We start from the raw sequence: 14,056 nt of genomic DNA on the forward strand, positions 1-14,056 counted from the left end.
CGTGCTGTCCCTGTCCCTGGGAGTGTTTGATGGGGGCACAGTGTAGAGGGAGCTTTACTCTGTATCTAACCCCGTGCTGTCCCTGTCCCTGGGAGTGTTTGATGGGGGGACAGTGTAGAGAGAGCTTTACTCTGTATCTAACCCCGTGCTGTCCCTGTCCCTGGGAGTGTTTGATTGGGGGATATTGTAGAGGGAGTTTTACTCTGTATCTAACCCCGTGCTGTCCCTGTCCTGGGAGTGTTTGATTGGGAAATAGTGTAGAGGGAGCTTTACTCTGTATCTAACGCCGTGCTGTCCCTGTCCTGGGAGTGTTTGATGGGGGGATAGTGTAGAGGGAGCTTTACTCTGTAGCTAACCCCGAGCTGTCCCTGTCCCTGGGAGTGTTTGATGGGGGGATAGTGTAGAGGGAGCTTTACTCTGTAGCTAACCCCGAGCTGTCCCTGTCCCTGGGAGTGTTTGATGGAGGACAGTGTAGAGGGAGCTTTACTCTGTATCTAACCCCGTGCTGTCCCTGTCCCTGGGAGGGTTTGATGGGGGGACAGTGTAGAGGGAGCTTTACTCTGTATCTAACCCCGTGCTGTCCCTGTCCCTGGGAGTGTTTGATGGAGGACAGTGTAGAGGGAGCTTTACTCTGTATCTAACCCCGTGCTGTCCCTGTCCCTGGGAGTGTTTGATGGGGGGGACAGTGTAGAGGAAGCTTTACTCTGTAGCTAACCCCGTGCTGTCCCTGTCCTGGGTGTGTTTGATGGGGGACAGTGTAGAGGGAGCTTTACTCTGTATCTAACCCCGTGCTGTCCCTGTCCCTGGGAGTGTTTGATGGGGGGACAGTGTAGAGGGAGCTTTACTCTGTATCTAACCCCGTGCTGTCCCTGTCCTGAGAGTGTTTGATGAGGGGACAGTGTAGAGGGAGCTTTACTCTGTATCTAACCCCATGTTGTCCCTGTCTCTGGGAGTGTTTGATGGGGGGACAGTGTAGAGGGAGCTTTACTCTGTATCTAACCCCGTGCTGTCCCTGTCCCTGGGAGGGTTTGATGGGGGGACAGTGTAGAGGGAGCTTTACTCTGTATCTAACCCCGTGCTGTCCCTGTCCCTGGGAGTGTTTGATGGAGGACAGTGTAGAGGGAGCTTTACTCTGTATCTAACCCCGTGCTGTCCCTGTCCCTGGGAGTGTTTGATGGGGGGACAGTGTAGAGGAAGCTTTACTCTGTAGCTAACCCCGTGCTGTCCCTGTCCTGGGAGTGTTTGATGGGGGACAGTGTAGAGAGAGTTGAAACTTTATTGCTGGAACAGCACAGCAGGTCAGGCAGCATCCAGGGAACAGGAGATTCGACGTTTCGGGCACAGGCCCTTCTTCAGGAATGAGCAGAGAGTGTTCAGCAGGAGAAGATAAAAGGTAGGGAGGAGGGACTTGGAGGAGGGGAGTTGGAAATGTGATAGGTGGAAAGAGGTCAAGGTGAGGGTGATAGGTCGGAGTAGGGTGGAGGCGGAGAGGTCAAGAAGAAGACTGCAGGTCAGGAAGGCGGTGCCGGGCTGGAGGGATCCGGCTGAGACAAGGTGGGGGGAGGGGGGATGAAGAAACTGGTGAAGTCCAAGTTCATCCCCTGCGGTTGGAGGGTTCCCAGTCGGAAGATAAGACGCTCCTCCTCCGACCGTCGGGTTGTTGTGGTTTGGCGGTGGATGAGTCCAATGACCTGCATATCCTCGGTGGAGTGGGAGGGGGAGTTGAAATGCTGTGCCACAGGTTGGTTGGGTTGGTTCGTCCGGGTGGCCCAGAGGTGCTCCCTGAATCGCTCCGCAAGTAGGCGGCCTGTCTCCCCAATATAGAGGAGGCCACACCGGCTGCAGCGGATGCAGTAGATGATGTGGGTGGAGGTGCAGGTGAATCTGTGGCGGATATGGAAGTTTCCCTTGGGGCCTTGGAGAGAAGTGAGGGGGGAGGTGTGGGCGCAAGTGTTGCACCTCCTGCGGTTGCAAGGGAAGGTGCCGGGAGTGGAGCTTGGGTTGGTGGGGGGTGTGGATCTGACGAGGGTGTCACGGAGGGAGTGGTCTTTACGGAAAGCTGATAGGGGAGGGGAGGGAAATATATCCTTGGTGCTGGGGTCTGTTTGGAGGTGGCGGAAGTGACGGCGGATGATGCGCTGTACATGGAGATTGGTGGGGTGGTAGGTGAGGACCAGTGGGGTTCTGTCCTGGTGGCGGTTGGAGGGGCGGGGCTCAAGGGCGGAGGAGCGGGAAGTGGAGGAGATGCGGTGGAGGGCACCGTCGACCACGTCGGGGGGGAAATTGCGGTCCTTGAAGAAGGAGGCCGTCTGTGTTGTGCGTATTTTGAACTGGTCCTCCTGGGAGCAGATGCGGCGGAGACGAAGGAATTGGGAGAATGGGATAGCGTTTTTACAGGGGGCAGGATGGGAGGAGGTGTAGTCCAGGTAGCTGTGGGAGTCGGTTGGTTTGTAGTAGATGTCCGTGTTGATTCGGTCGCCTGAGATAGAAACAGAAAGGTCTAGGAAGGGGAGGGAGGAGTCCGAGACTGTCCAGGTGAATTTGAGGTCGGGGTGGAAGGTGTTGGTGAAGTGGATGAACTGTTCAACCTCCTCGTGGGAGCACGAGGTAGCGCCGATACAGTCATCAATGTAGCGAAGAAAAAGATGGGGGGTGGGGCCAGTGTAGTTGCGGAAGATGGATTGTTCCACATACCCTACGAAGAGGCAGGCATAGCTGGGGCCCATGCGGGTGCCCATGGCTACTCCTTTTGTTTGGAGAAAGTGGGAGGATTGGAAAGAAAAGTTGTTCAGGGTGAGGACCAGTTCGGTCAGTCGAAGGAGGGTGTCGGTGGAAGGGTACTGGGTGGTACGGCGAGAAAGGAAGAAGCGGAGGGCTTTGAGTCCTTCGTGATGGGGGATGGAGGTGTACAGGGACTGGATGTCCATGGTGAAGATGAGGCGTTGGGGACCGGGGAAGCGGAAATCCTGGAGGAGGTGGAGGGCGTGGGTGGTGTAGAGAGAGCTTTACTCTGTATCTAACCCCGTGCTGTCCCTGTCCTGGGAGTGTTTGATGGGGGGACAGTGTAGAGGGAGCTTTACTCTGTATCTAATCCCGTGCTGTCCCTGTCCCTGGGAGTGTTTGATGGGGGGACAGTGTAGAGGGAGCTTTACTCTGTATCTGACCCCGTGCTGTCCCTGTCCCTGTGAGTGTTTGATGGGGGGACAGTGTAGAGGGAGCATTACTCTGTATCTAAACCCATGCTGTCCCTGTCCCTGGGAGTGTTTGATGGGGGGGACAGTGTAGAGGGAGCTTTACTCTGTATCTAACCCCGTGCTGTCCCTGTCCCTGGGAGTGTTTAATGGGGGGACAGTGTACAGGGAGCTTTACTCTGTATCTAACCCCGTGCTGTCCCTGTCCCTGGGAGTGTTTGATGGGGGGGGCAGTGTAGAGGGAGCTTTACTCTGTATCTAACCCCGTGCTGTCCCTGTCCCTGTCCCTGGGAGTGTTTAATGGGGGGACAGTGTAGAGGGAGCTTTACTCTGTATCTAACCCCGTGAGTCCCTGTCCCTGGGAGGGTTTGGATCCGTGTATTTGGTGATGAGGAACATGACTATCTGTTGTTGCACATTCTAACAGTTTGCCATTCCCCAGGTCTGTGTGTAGTCAGCCACTGACACCACCATCCAACCCCTGCCTGAGTCCGGTCAACTCTCCGCTCAGTGACATCACCTTGGAGAAAGTCGACACACCAGCCAACACCGATTGGTCAGATTTCCTCAATGCCTCTGCCAATGGGAAGATGGAGAGTGAGTTTGCATTGCTGACCCTGTCAGACCATGAGCAGCGAGAGCTGTATGAGGCAGCTCGCATCATCCAGACTGCGTTCCGGAAGTACACGGTGAGGCCCAGCTTCAGGGAGAGAGTCTGCAGGGGAACGCTCAACCACCACACAGCGCCCCGCCCTGGCTCCACACACTCACACTCCCGGCTCCACACACTCACACTCCCGGCTACACACGGTCACACTCCCGGCTACACACACTCACACTCCCGGCTACACACACTCACACTCCCGGCTACACACGCTCACACTCCCGGCTACACACACGCTCACACTCCAGGCTACACACGCTCACACTCCCGGCTACACACACTCACACTCCCGGCTACACACACACTCACACTCCCGGCTACACACACTCACACTCCCGGCTACACACGCTCACACTCCCGGCTACACACACTCACACTCCCGGCTACACACACTCACACACCCGGCTACACACACACTCACACTCCCGGCTACACACACTCACACTCCCGGCTACACACACTCACACTCCCAGCTACACACACACTCACACTCCCGGCTACACACGCTCACACTCCCGGCTACACACGCTCACACTCCCGGCTACACACACACTCACACTCCCGGCTACACACACTCACACTCCCGGCTACACACACTCACACTCCCGGCTACACACGCTCACACTCCCGGCTACACACACTCACACACCCGGCTACACACACACTCACACTCCCGGCTACACACACTCACACTCCCGGCTACACACGCTCACACTCCCGGCTACACACGCTCACACTCCCGGCTACACACACTCACACTCCCGGCTACACACACTCACTCCCGGCTACACACACACTCACACTCCCGGCTCCACACACTCACACTCCCGGCTACACACACTCACACTCCCAGCTACACACACACTCACACTCCCGGCTACACACACTCACACTCCCGGCTACACACACTCACACTCCCGGCTACACACACTCACTCCCGGCTACACACACACTCACACTCCCGGCTCCACACACTCACACTCCCGGCTACACACACTCACACTCCCGGCTACACACACTCACACTCCCAGCTACACACACACTCACACTCCCGGCTACACACGCTCACACTCCCGGCTACACACGCTCACACTCCCGGCTACACACACTCACACTCCCGGCTACACACGCTCACACTCCCGGCTACACACAGTCACACTCCCGGCTACACACGCTCACACTCCCGGCTACACACACTCACACTCCCGGCTACACACGCTCACACTCCCGGCTACACACGCTCACACTCCCGGCTACACACACTCTCACTCCCGGCTACACACACTCACACTCCCGGCTACACACACTCACACTCCCGGCTACACACACTCTCACTCCCGGCTACACACACACACGCTCACACTCCCGGCTACACACACTCACACTCCCGGCTACACACGCTCACACTCCCGGCTACACACGCTCACACTCCCGGCTACACACGCTCACACTCCCGGCTACACACGCTCTCACTCCCGGCTCCACACGCTCACACTCCCGGCTACACACGCTCACACTCCCGGCTACACACGCTCACACTCCCGGCTACACACGCTCACACTCCCGGCTACACACACACTCACACTCCCGGCTACACACGCTCACACTCCCGGCTACACACACACTCCCGGCTACACACACACACACTCACACTCCCGGCTACACACACTCACACTCCCGGCTACACACGCTCACACTCCCGGCTCCACACACTCACTCCCGGCTACACACGCTCACACTCCCGGCTACACACACTCTCACTCCCGGCTACACACAATCACACTCCCGGCTACACACACTCACACTCCCGGCTACACACACTCACACTCCCGGCTCCACACACTCACACTCCCGGCTACACACACTCACACTCCCGGCTACACACACTCACACTCCCGGCTACACACACTCACACTCCCGGCTACACACACTCTCACTCCCGGCTACACACACTCACACTCCCGGCTACACACACTCTCACTCCCGGCTACACACACTCACACTCCCGGCTACACACACTCTCACTCCCGGCTACACACACACATACTCCCGGCTACACACACTCACACTCCCGGCTACACACACTCACTCCCGGCTACACACACACTCACACTCCCGGCTACACACGCTCACACTCCCGGCTACACACGCACACACTCCCGGCTACACACGCTCACACTCCCGGCTACACACACTCTCACTCCCGGCTACACACGCTCACACTCCCGGCTACACACACTCACACTCCCGGCTACACACACTCACACTCCCGGCTACACACGCTCACACTCCCGGCTACACACACTCACACTCCCGGCTACACACGCTCACACTCCCGGCTACACACACTCTCACTCCCGGCTCCACACGCTCACACTCCCGGCTACACACACTCACACTCCCGGCTACACACGCTCACACTCCCGGCTACACACACTCTCACTCCCGGCTCCACACGCTCACACTCCCGGCTACACACACTCACACTCCCGGCTACACACACTCACACTCCCGGCTACACACACTCTCACTCCCGGCTCCACACGCTCACACTCCCGGCTACACACACTCACACTCCCAGCTACACACACTCACACTCCCGGCTACACACGCTCACACTCCCGGCTACACACGCTCACACTCCCGGCTACACACACACTCACACTCCCGGCTACACACGCTCACACTCCCGGCTACACACACTCACACTCCCGGCTACACACACACACACTCACACTCCCGGCTACACACACTCACACTCCCGGCTACACACGCTCACACTCCCGGCTCCACACACTCACTCCCGGCTACACACACACACACTCACACTCCCGGCTACACACACTCACACTCCCGGCTACACACACTCACTCCCGGCTACACACACACACACTCACACTCCCGGCTACACACACACTCACTCCCGCTACACACACTCACTCCCGGCTACACACACTCACACTCCCGGCTACACACACTCACTCCCGGCTACACACACACACACTCACACTCCCGGCTACACACACTCACTCCCGCTACACACACTCACACTCCCGGCTACACACACACACGCTCACACTCCCGGCTACACACACTCACACTCCCGGCTACACACACTCACACTCCCGGCTACACACACACACGCTCACACTCCCGGCTACACACACTCACACTCCCGGCTACACACACTCACACTCACACTCCCGGCTACACACACTCACACTCCCGGCTACACACACTCACACTCCCGGCTACACACACACACGCTCACACTCCCGGCTACACACGCTCACACTCCCGGCTACACACGCTCACACTCCCGGCTACACACGCTCACACTCCCGGCTACAGACACTCACACTCCCGGCTACACACACTCACACACCCGGCTACACACACTCACACACCCGGCTACACACACTCACACTCCCGGCTAAACACACTCACACTCCCGGCTACAGACACTCACACTCCCGGCTACACACACTCACACTCCCGGCTACACACGCTCACACTCCCGGCTAAACACGCTCACACTCCCGGCTAAACACACTCACACTCCCGGCTACAAACGCTCACAATCCCGGCTACACACGCTCACACTCCCGGCTACACACGCTCACACTCCCGGCTACAGACACTCACACTCCCGGCTACACACACACTCACACTCCCGGCTACACACGCTCACACTCCCGGCTACACACGCTCACACTCCCGGCTACACACGCTCACACTCCCGGCTACACACACACTCACTCCCGGCTACACACACACTCACACTCCCGGCTACACACGCTCACACTCCCGGCTACACACGCTCACACTCCCGGCTAAACACACTCACACTCCCGGCTACACACGCTCACACTCCCGGCTAAACACGCTCACACTCCCGGCTAAACACGCTCACACTCCCGGCTACACACACTCACACTCCCGGCTACAAACGCTCACAATCCCGGCTACACACGCTCACACTCCCGGCTACACACGCTCACACTCCCGGCTACAGACACTCACACTCCCGGCTACACACACACTCACACTCCCGGCTACACACGCACACACTCCCGGCTACACACGCTCACACTCCCGGCTACACACGCTCACACTCCCGGCTACACACACACTCACTCCCGGCTACACACACACTCACACTCCCGGCTACACACGCTCACACTCCCGGCTACACACACTCACACCCCCGGCTACACACGCTCACACTCCCGGCTACACACACTCACACCCCCGGCTACACACGCTCACACTCCCGGCTACACACACTCACACTCCCGGCTACACACACACTCACACTCCCGGCTACACACGCTCACACTCCCGGCTACACACGCTCACACTCCCGGCTACACACACTCACACTCCCGGCTACACACACACTCACTCCCCTCTACACACACTCACACTCCCGGCTACACACACTCACACTCCCGGCTTCACACACTCACACTCCCGGCTACACACACACACACTCCCGGCTACACACAGTCACACTCCCAGCTACAGACACTCACACTCCCGGCTACACACACACTCACTCCTGGCTACACACACTCACACTCCCAGCTACAGACACTCACACTCCCAGCTACACACACACTCACTCCTGGCTACACACGCTCACACTCCCGGCTACACACACTCACACTCCCGGCTACACACACTCACACTCCCGGCTACACACACTCACACTCCCGGCTACACACACTCACACTCCCGGCTACACACACTCACACTCCTGGCTACACACACTCACACTCACAGCTACAGACACTCACACTCACAGCTACAGACACTCACACTCCCGGCTACACACACACTCACTCCCCTCTACACACACTCACACTCCCGGCTACACACGCTCACACTCCCGACTACACACACACATACTCCCGGCTACACACACTCACACTCCCGGCTACACACGCTCACACTCCCGGCTACACACGCTCACACTCACAGCTACAGACACTCACACTCACAGCTACAGACACTCACACTCCCGGCTACACACACACTCACTCCCCTCTACACACACTCACACTCCCGGCTACAAACACTCACACTCCCGGCTACACACACTCACACTCCCGGCTACACACACACACACTCCCGGCTACACACACTCACACTCCCGGCTACACACACTCACACTCACACTCCCAGCTACAGACACTCACACTCCCAGCTACACACACACTCACTCCTGGCTACACACGCTCACACTCCCAGCTACACACACTCACACTCCCGGCTACACACACTCACACTCCCGACTACACACACTCACACTCCCGGCTACACACACTCACACTCCCGGCTACACACACTCACACTCCCGGCTACACACGCTCACACTCCCGGCTACACACACTCTCACTCCCGGCTACACACACTCACACTCCCGGCTACACACACTCACACTCCCGGCTAAACACACTCTCACTCCCGGCTACACACACACTCACTCCCGGCTACACACACACTCACACTCCCGGCTACACACACTCACACTCCCGGCTACACACACTCTCACTCCCGGCTACACACACTCTCACTCCCAGCTACAGACACTCACACTCCCAGCTACAGACACTCACACTCCCAGCTACACACACTCTCACTCCCATCTACACACTCATACACACTTCCGTTGACACACACATACACACTCCCGGCTTCGCACACACTCCCGGCTACACACACAAACACACTCCCGGCGACACTCTCACACTCCCATCCACACACTCATACAGACACACACACACACACACACACTCCCGGCTACACACTCATACACACACACACTCACACTCTCGGCGACACACACACACACACTCCCGGCTACACACACACACTCACACTCCTGTCAACAAACACACTCACACTCCCGTCTACACACACACACTCCCACCTACACACACACACACACACACGCACACACTCCCGGCCCCCCCCCCACACACACACACACTTCTGTCCCCACTCTTTCCTCTTTCACACTCTCTCTCCCCCTTTCACACTCACTCCCCGTTTCACACTCACTCTCTCCCCCTTCACATGCACTCTCTCTCCCCCTTTCACACTCACTCTCTCCCCTTTCACACTCACACTCTACCCCTTCACACTCACTCTTACCCTCTTTACACTCACTCTCTCCCCCTTTCACACTCACTCTCTCCCCCTTTCTTGCTCACTCACTCTCCCTTTCACACTCTCTCTCACCCTCTTTAACACTCTCTCTCCCCTTCACATTCACTCTCTCTCCCCTTCACATTCACTCTCTCTCCCCTTCACACTCACTCTCTCCCCTTTCACACTCACACTCTACCCCTTCACACTCACTCTTACCCTCTTTAACACTCACTCTCTCCCCCTTTCACACACACTCTCACCCCCTTTAACACTCACTCTCTCCCCCTTTCACACTCACTCTCTCCCCCTTTCACCCTCTCTCCCCCTTTCACACTCACTCTCTCCCCCTTTCACCCTCACTCTTTCCCCCTTTCTCACACACACTCTCCCCCTTTCTTGCTCACTTACCCTCCCTTTCTCTCACTCACACACACACACACACACACACACACTCCCGGCCCCACACACACACACACACTCCCGGCCCCACACACACACACACACTCCCGGCCCCACACACACACACACTCCCGCCTAAACACACACACACACACACACACACACACTCCCGGCCCCACACACACACACACACACTCCCGGCCCCACACACACACACACACACACTCCCGGCCCCACACACACACACACACACACTCCCGGCCCCACACACACACACACTCCCGCCTAAACACACACACACACACACACACACACACACACACACTCCCGTCTACACACACACACACACTCCCGCCTACACACACACACACTCCCGGCCCCATACACGCACACACACACACACACTCCCACCTACACAGATACACACTCACACTCCCGGCTACACACACACACACACTCCCAGCTACACACACACACACACTCCCATCTACACACACTCACACTCCCGGCTACACACACACACACTCTCCCGCCTACACACACACACACACTCCTGGCTACACACACACACACACTCCCATCTACACACACTCACACTCCCGGCTACACACACACACACACTCCCGCCTACACACACACACATTCCCGGCTACACACACACACACACACACTCCCATCTACACACACTCACACTCCCGGCTACACACACTCACACACTCCCGTCTATACACACTCACACTCCCAGCTACATACATACACACACACACTCCCACCTACACCACACACACACACACTCCCGGCTACACACACACACTCACACTCCTGTCAACACACACTCACACTCCCGTCTACACACACACACTCCCGCCAACACACACACACACTCCCGGCTACACACACACACATACACTCTACCCCTTCACACTCACTCTCTCCCCCTTTCACACTCACTCTCTCCCCCTTTCACACTCACTCTCTCCCCCTTTCACCCTCACTCTCTCTCCCTTTCACACTCACATTCTCCCCCTTTCTTGCTCACTCACTCTCCCTTTCTCTCACTCTCACACACACACACACACACACACACTTCTGCCTACACACACACACATTCCCGGCCCCACACGCACACACACACACTCCTGGCCCCAGACACACACACTCCCGCCTACACACACACACTCCCGGCCACACACACACACGCACACACTCCCGCCTACACACACACACACTCCCGGCCCCACACACACACACACACACACTCCCAGCCCCAGACACACACACTCCCGCCTACACACACACACACTCCCGGCCCCACACACACACACACACTCCCGCCTACACACACACACTCCCGCCTACACACACACACTCCCGCCTACACACACACACTCCCGCCTACACACACACACACACTCCCGGCCCCACACACACACACACTCCCGGCCACACACACACTCCCGCCTACACGCGCGTGCACACACACACACACACCCGACCCCACTATTTCCCCTTTCACACTCTCTCTCCCCCTTTCACACTCTCTCTCCCCCTTTCACACTCACTCTCTCTCCCTTCACATTCACTCTCTCTCCTCTTCACACTCACTCTTCCCCATTCACACTCACTCCCTTCCACTTTCACACTCACTCTCTCCCCCTTTAACACTCACTCTCTCCCCCTTCACACTCACTCTCTCTCCCTTCACCCTCACTCTCTCTCCCTTTCACACTCACTCTCTCCCCTTTCACACTCACACTCTTCCCCTTCACATTCACTCTTACCGTCTTTACACTCACTCTCACCCCCTTTCACACTCACTCTAGCCCCTTTTCACACTCACTCTCTCCCCCTTTCACACTCTCTCTCTACCTGTTTCACACTCACTCACTCTCCCCTTTCACACTCTCTCTCTCCCTGTTTCACACTCACTCTTTCTCCCTTCACACTCACTCATTCCCCTTCACACTCACTCTCTCCCCTTTCATGCTCACTCTCTCCCCTTTCATGCTCACTCACTCCCTCCCCCTTTCACACTCACTCTCTCCCCTTCACACTCACTCACTCCCCCTTTCACACTCACTCTCTCCCCATCACACTCACTCCCTCCCCCTTTCACACTCATTCTCTCCCCCTTCACACTCACTCTCTTCCCCTTTCACTCTCACTACCTCCCCTTCACAATCTCTCTCCCCCTTTCCCGCTCACTCTCTCCCCTTTTCACACTCACTCTTTCCCATTCACACTCACTCTCTCCCCTTTCACACTCACTCTCTTCCCCTTTCACACTCACTCCCTCCCCTATCACACTCACTCTCTCCCCCTTTCACACTCACTCTCTCCCCCTTTCACACTGACTCTCTACCCCTTCACACTCACTCTCTCCCTTTCACATTCACTCTCTCCCTCTTCACACTCACTCTCTTGCTTTCACACTCACTCTCTCCTCTTCACACTCAATCTTCCCCCTTTCACACTCACTCTTCCCCCTTTCACACTCACTCTCTCCCCTTTCATACTCACACCCTTCCCCTTTCACACTCACTCTCTCCCCTTTCACACTCACTCTCTCCCCTTTCACACTGACTCTCTACCCCTTCACACTCACTCTCTCCCCCTTTCACACTCACTCCCTCCCCTTCACACTCACTCTCTCCCCTCTTCACACTCACTCCCTCCCGTTCACACTCACTCACTCCGCCTTTCACACTCACTGTCTCCCCATTTCACACTCACTCGCTCTGCCTTCACACTCACTCCCTCCCCTTTCATACTCACTCTCTCCCCTTTCACACTCACTCTCTCCCCTTCACACTCACTCTCTCCCCTTCACACTCACTCTCTCCCCTTCACACTTACTCTCTCCATTTTCAGATTCACTCACTCCCTCTTCACACTCACTCCCTCCCCCTTTCACACTCACTCTCTCTCCCTCTTCACACTCACTCCCTCCCCCTTTCACACTCCCTCTCTCCCCCTTTCACACTTACTCTCTCCCCTTTTCACACTCACTCTCTCCCCTTCACACTCACTCCCTCCCCCTTCACAGTCACACTCTCCCTCTTCTCACTCATTCCCTCCCCCTTTCACACTCACTCCCTCCCCCTTTCACACGCACTCTCTCCCCCTTCACAAGTACTTTCTCCCCTTTCACACTCGCTCTCTCCCCCTTTCTCACTCACTCTCTCCCCCTTTCTCACTCACTCTCTCTCCCCCTTTCTCACTCACTCTCTCCCCCTTTCTCACTCACTCTCTCTCCCCCTTTCTCACTCACTCTCTCCCCCTTTCTCACTCACTCTCTCCCCCTTTCACACGCACTCTCTCCCCGTTTCACACTCACTCCCTCTGCCTTTCACACTCACTCTCTCTCCTTCACACTCACTCTCTCTCCTTCACACTCAGTCCCTCCCCCTTTCACACTCACTCATTCAACCTTCACACTCACTCACACCTCTTCAAACTCACTCACTCCCCTTTCACACTCACTCCCTCCCCATTTCACACTCACTCCCTTCCCCTTTCACACTCACTCTCTCCCTCTTCACACTCACTTCCTCTGCCTTTCACACTCACTCTCTCTCCTTCACACTCACTCCCTCCCCCTTTCACACTCACTCATTCCACCTTCACACTCACTCACTCCCCCTTT

At 56.9% G+C, this 14,056-nt stretch overlaps 1 protein-coding gene across 1 annotated transcript in view; it reads left to right on the top strand.

The window, feature by feature from the left end:
• LOC122545729 (calmodulin-binding transcription activator 1-like) overlaps positions 1 to 14,056 on the top strand; it is a 248,825-nt gene that overhangs the window by 187,681 nt on the left and 47,088 nt on the right. Inside the window, exon 12 of the mRNA XM_087983030.1 lies at positions 3,634 to 3,880. Coding sequence (XP_087839156.1) covers positions 3,634 to 3,880 — 247 coding nt within the window. The remainder of the gene's footprint in view (positions 1 to 3,633; positions 3,881 to 14,056) is intronic.

Source organism: Chiloscyllium plagiosum, unplaced genomic scaffold (genome assembly GCF_037043375.1).
Source record: "Chiloscyllium plagiosum isolate Xiang-an unplaced genomic scaffold, Cpla_swu_hap1 HiC_scaffold_44, whole genome shotgun sequence".
In the NCBI taxonomy this organism is placed as follows: Eukaryota; Metazoa; Chordata; class Chondrichthyes; order Orectolobiformes; family Hemiscylliidae; genus Chiloscyllium; species Chiloscyllium plagiosum.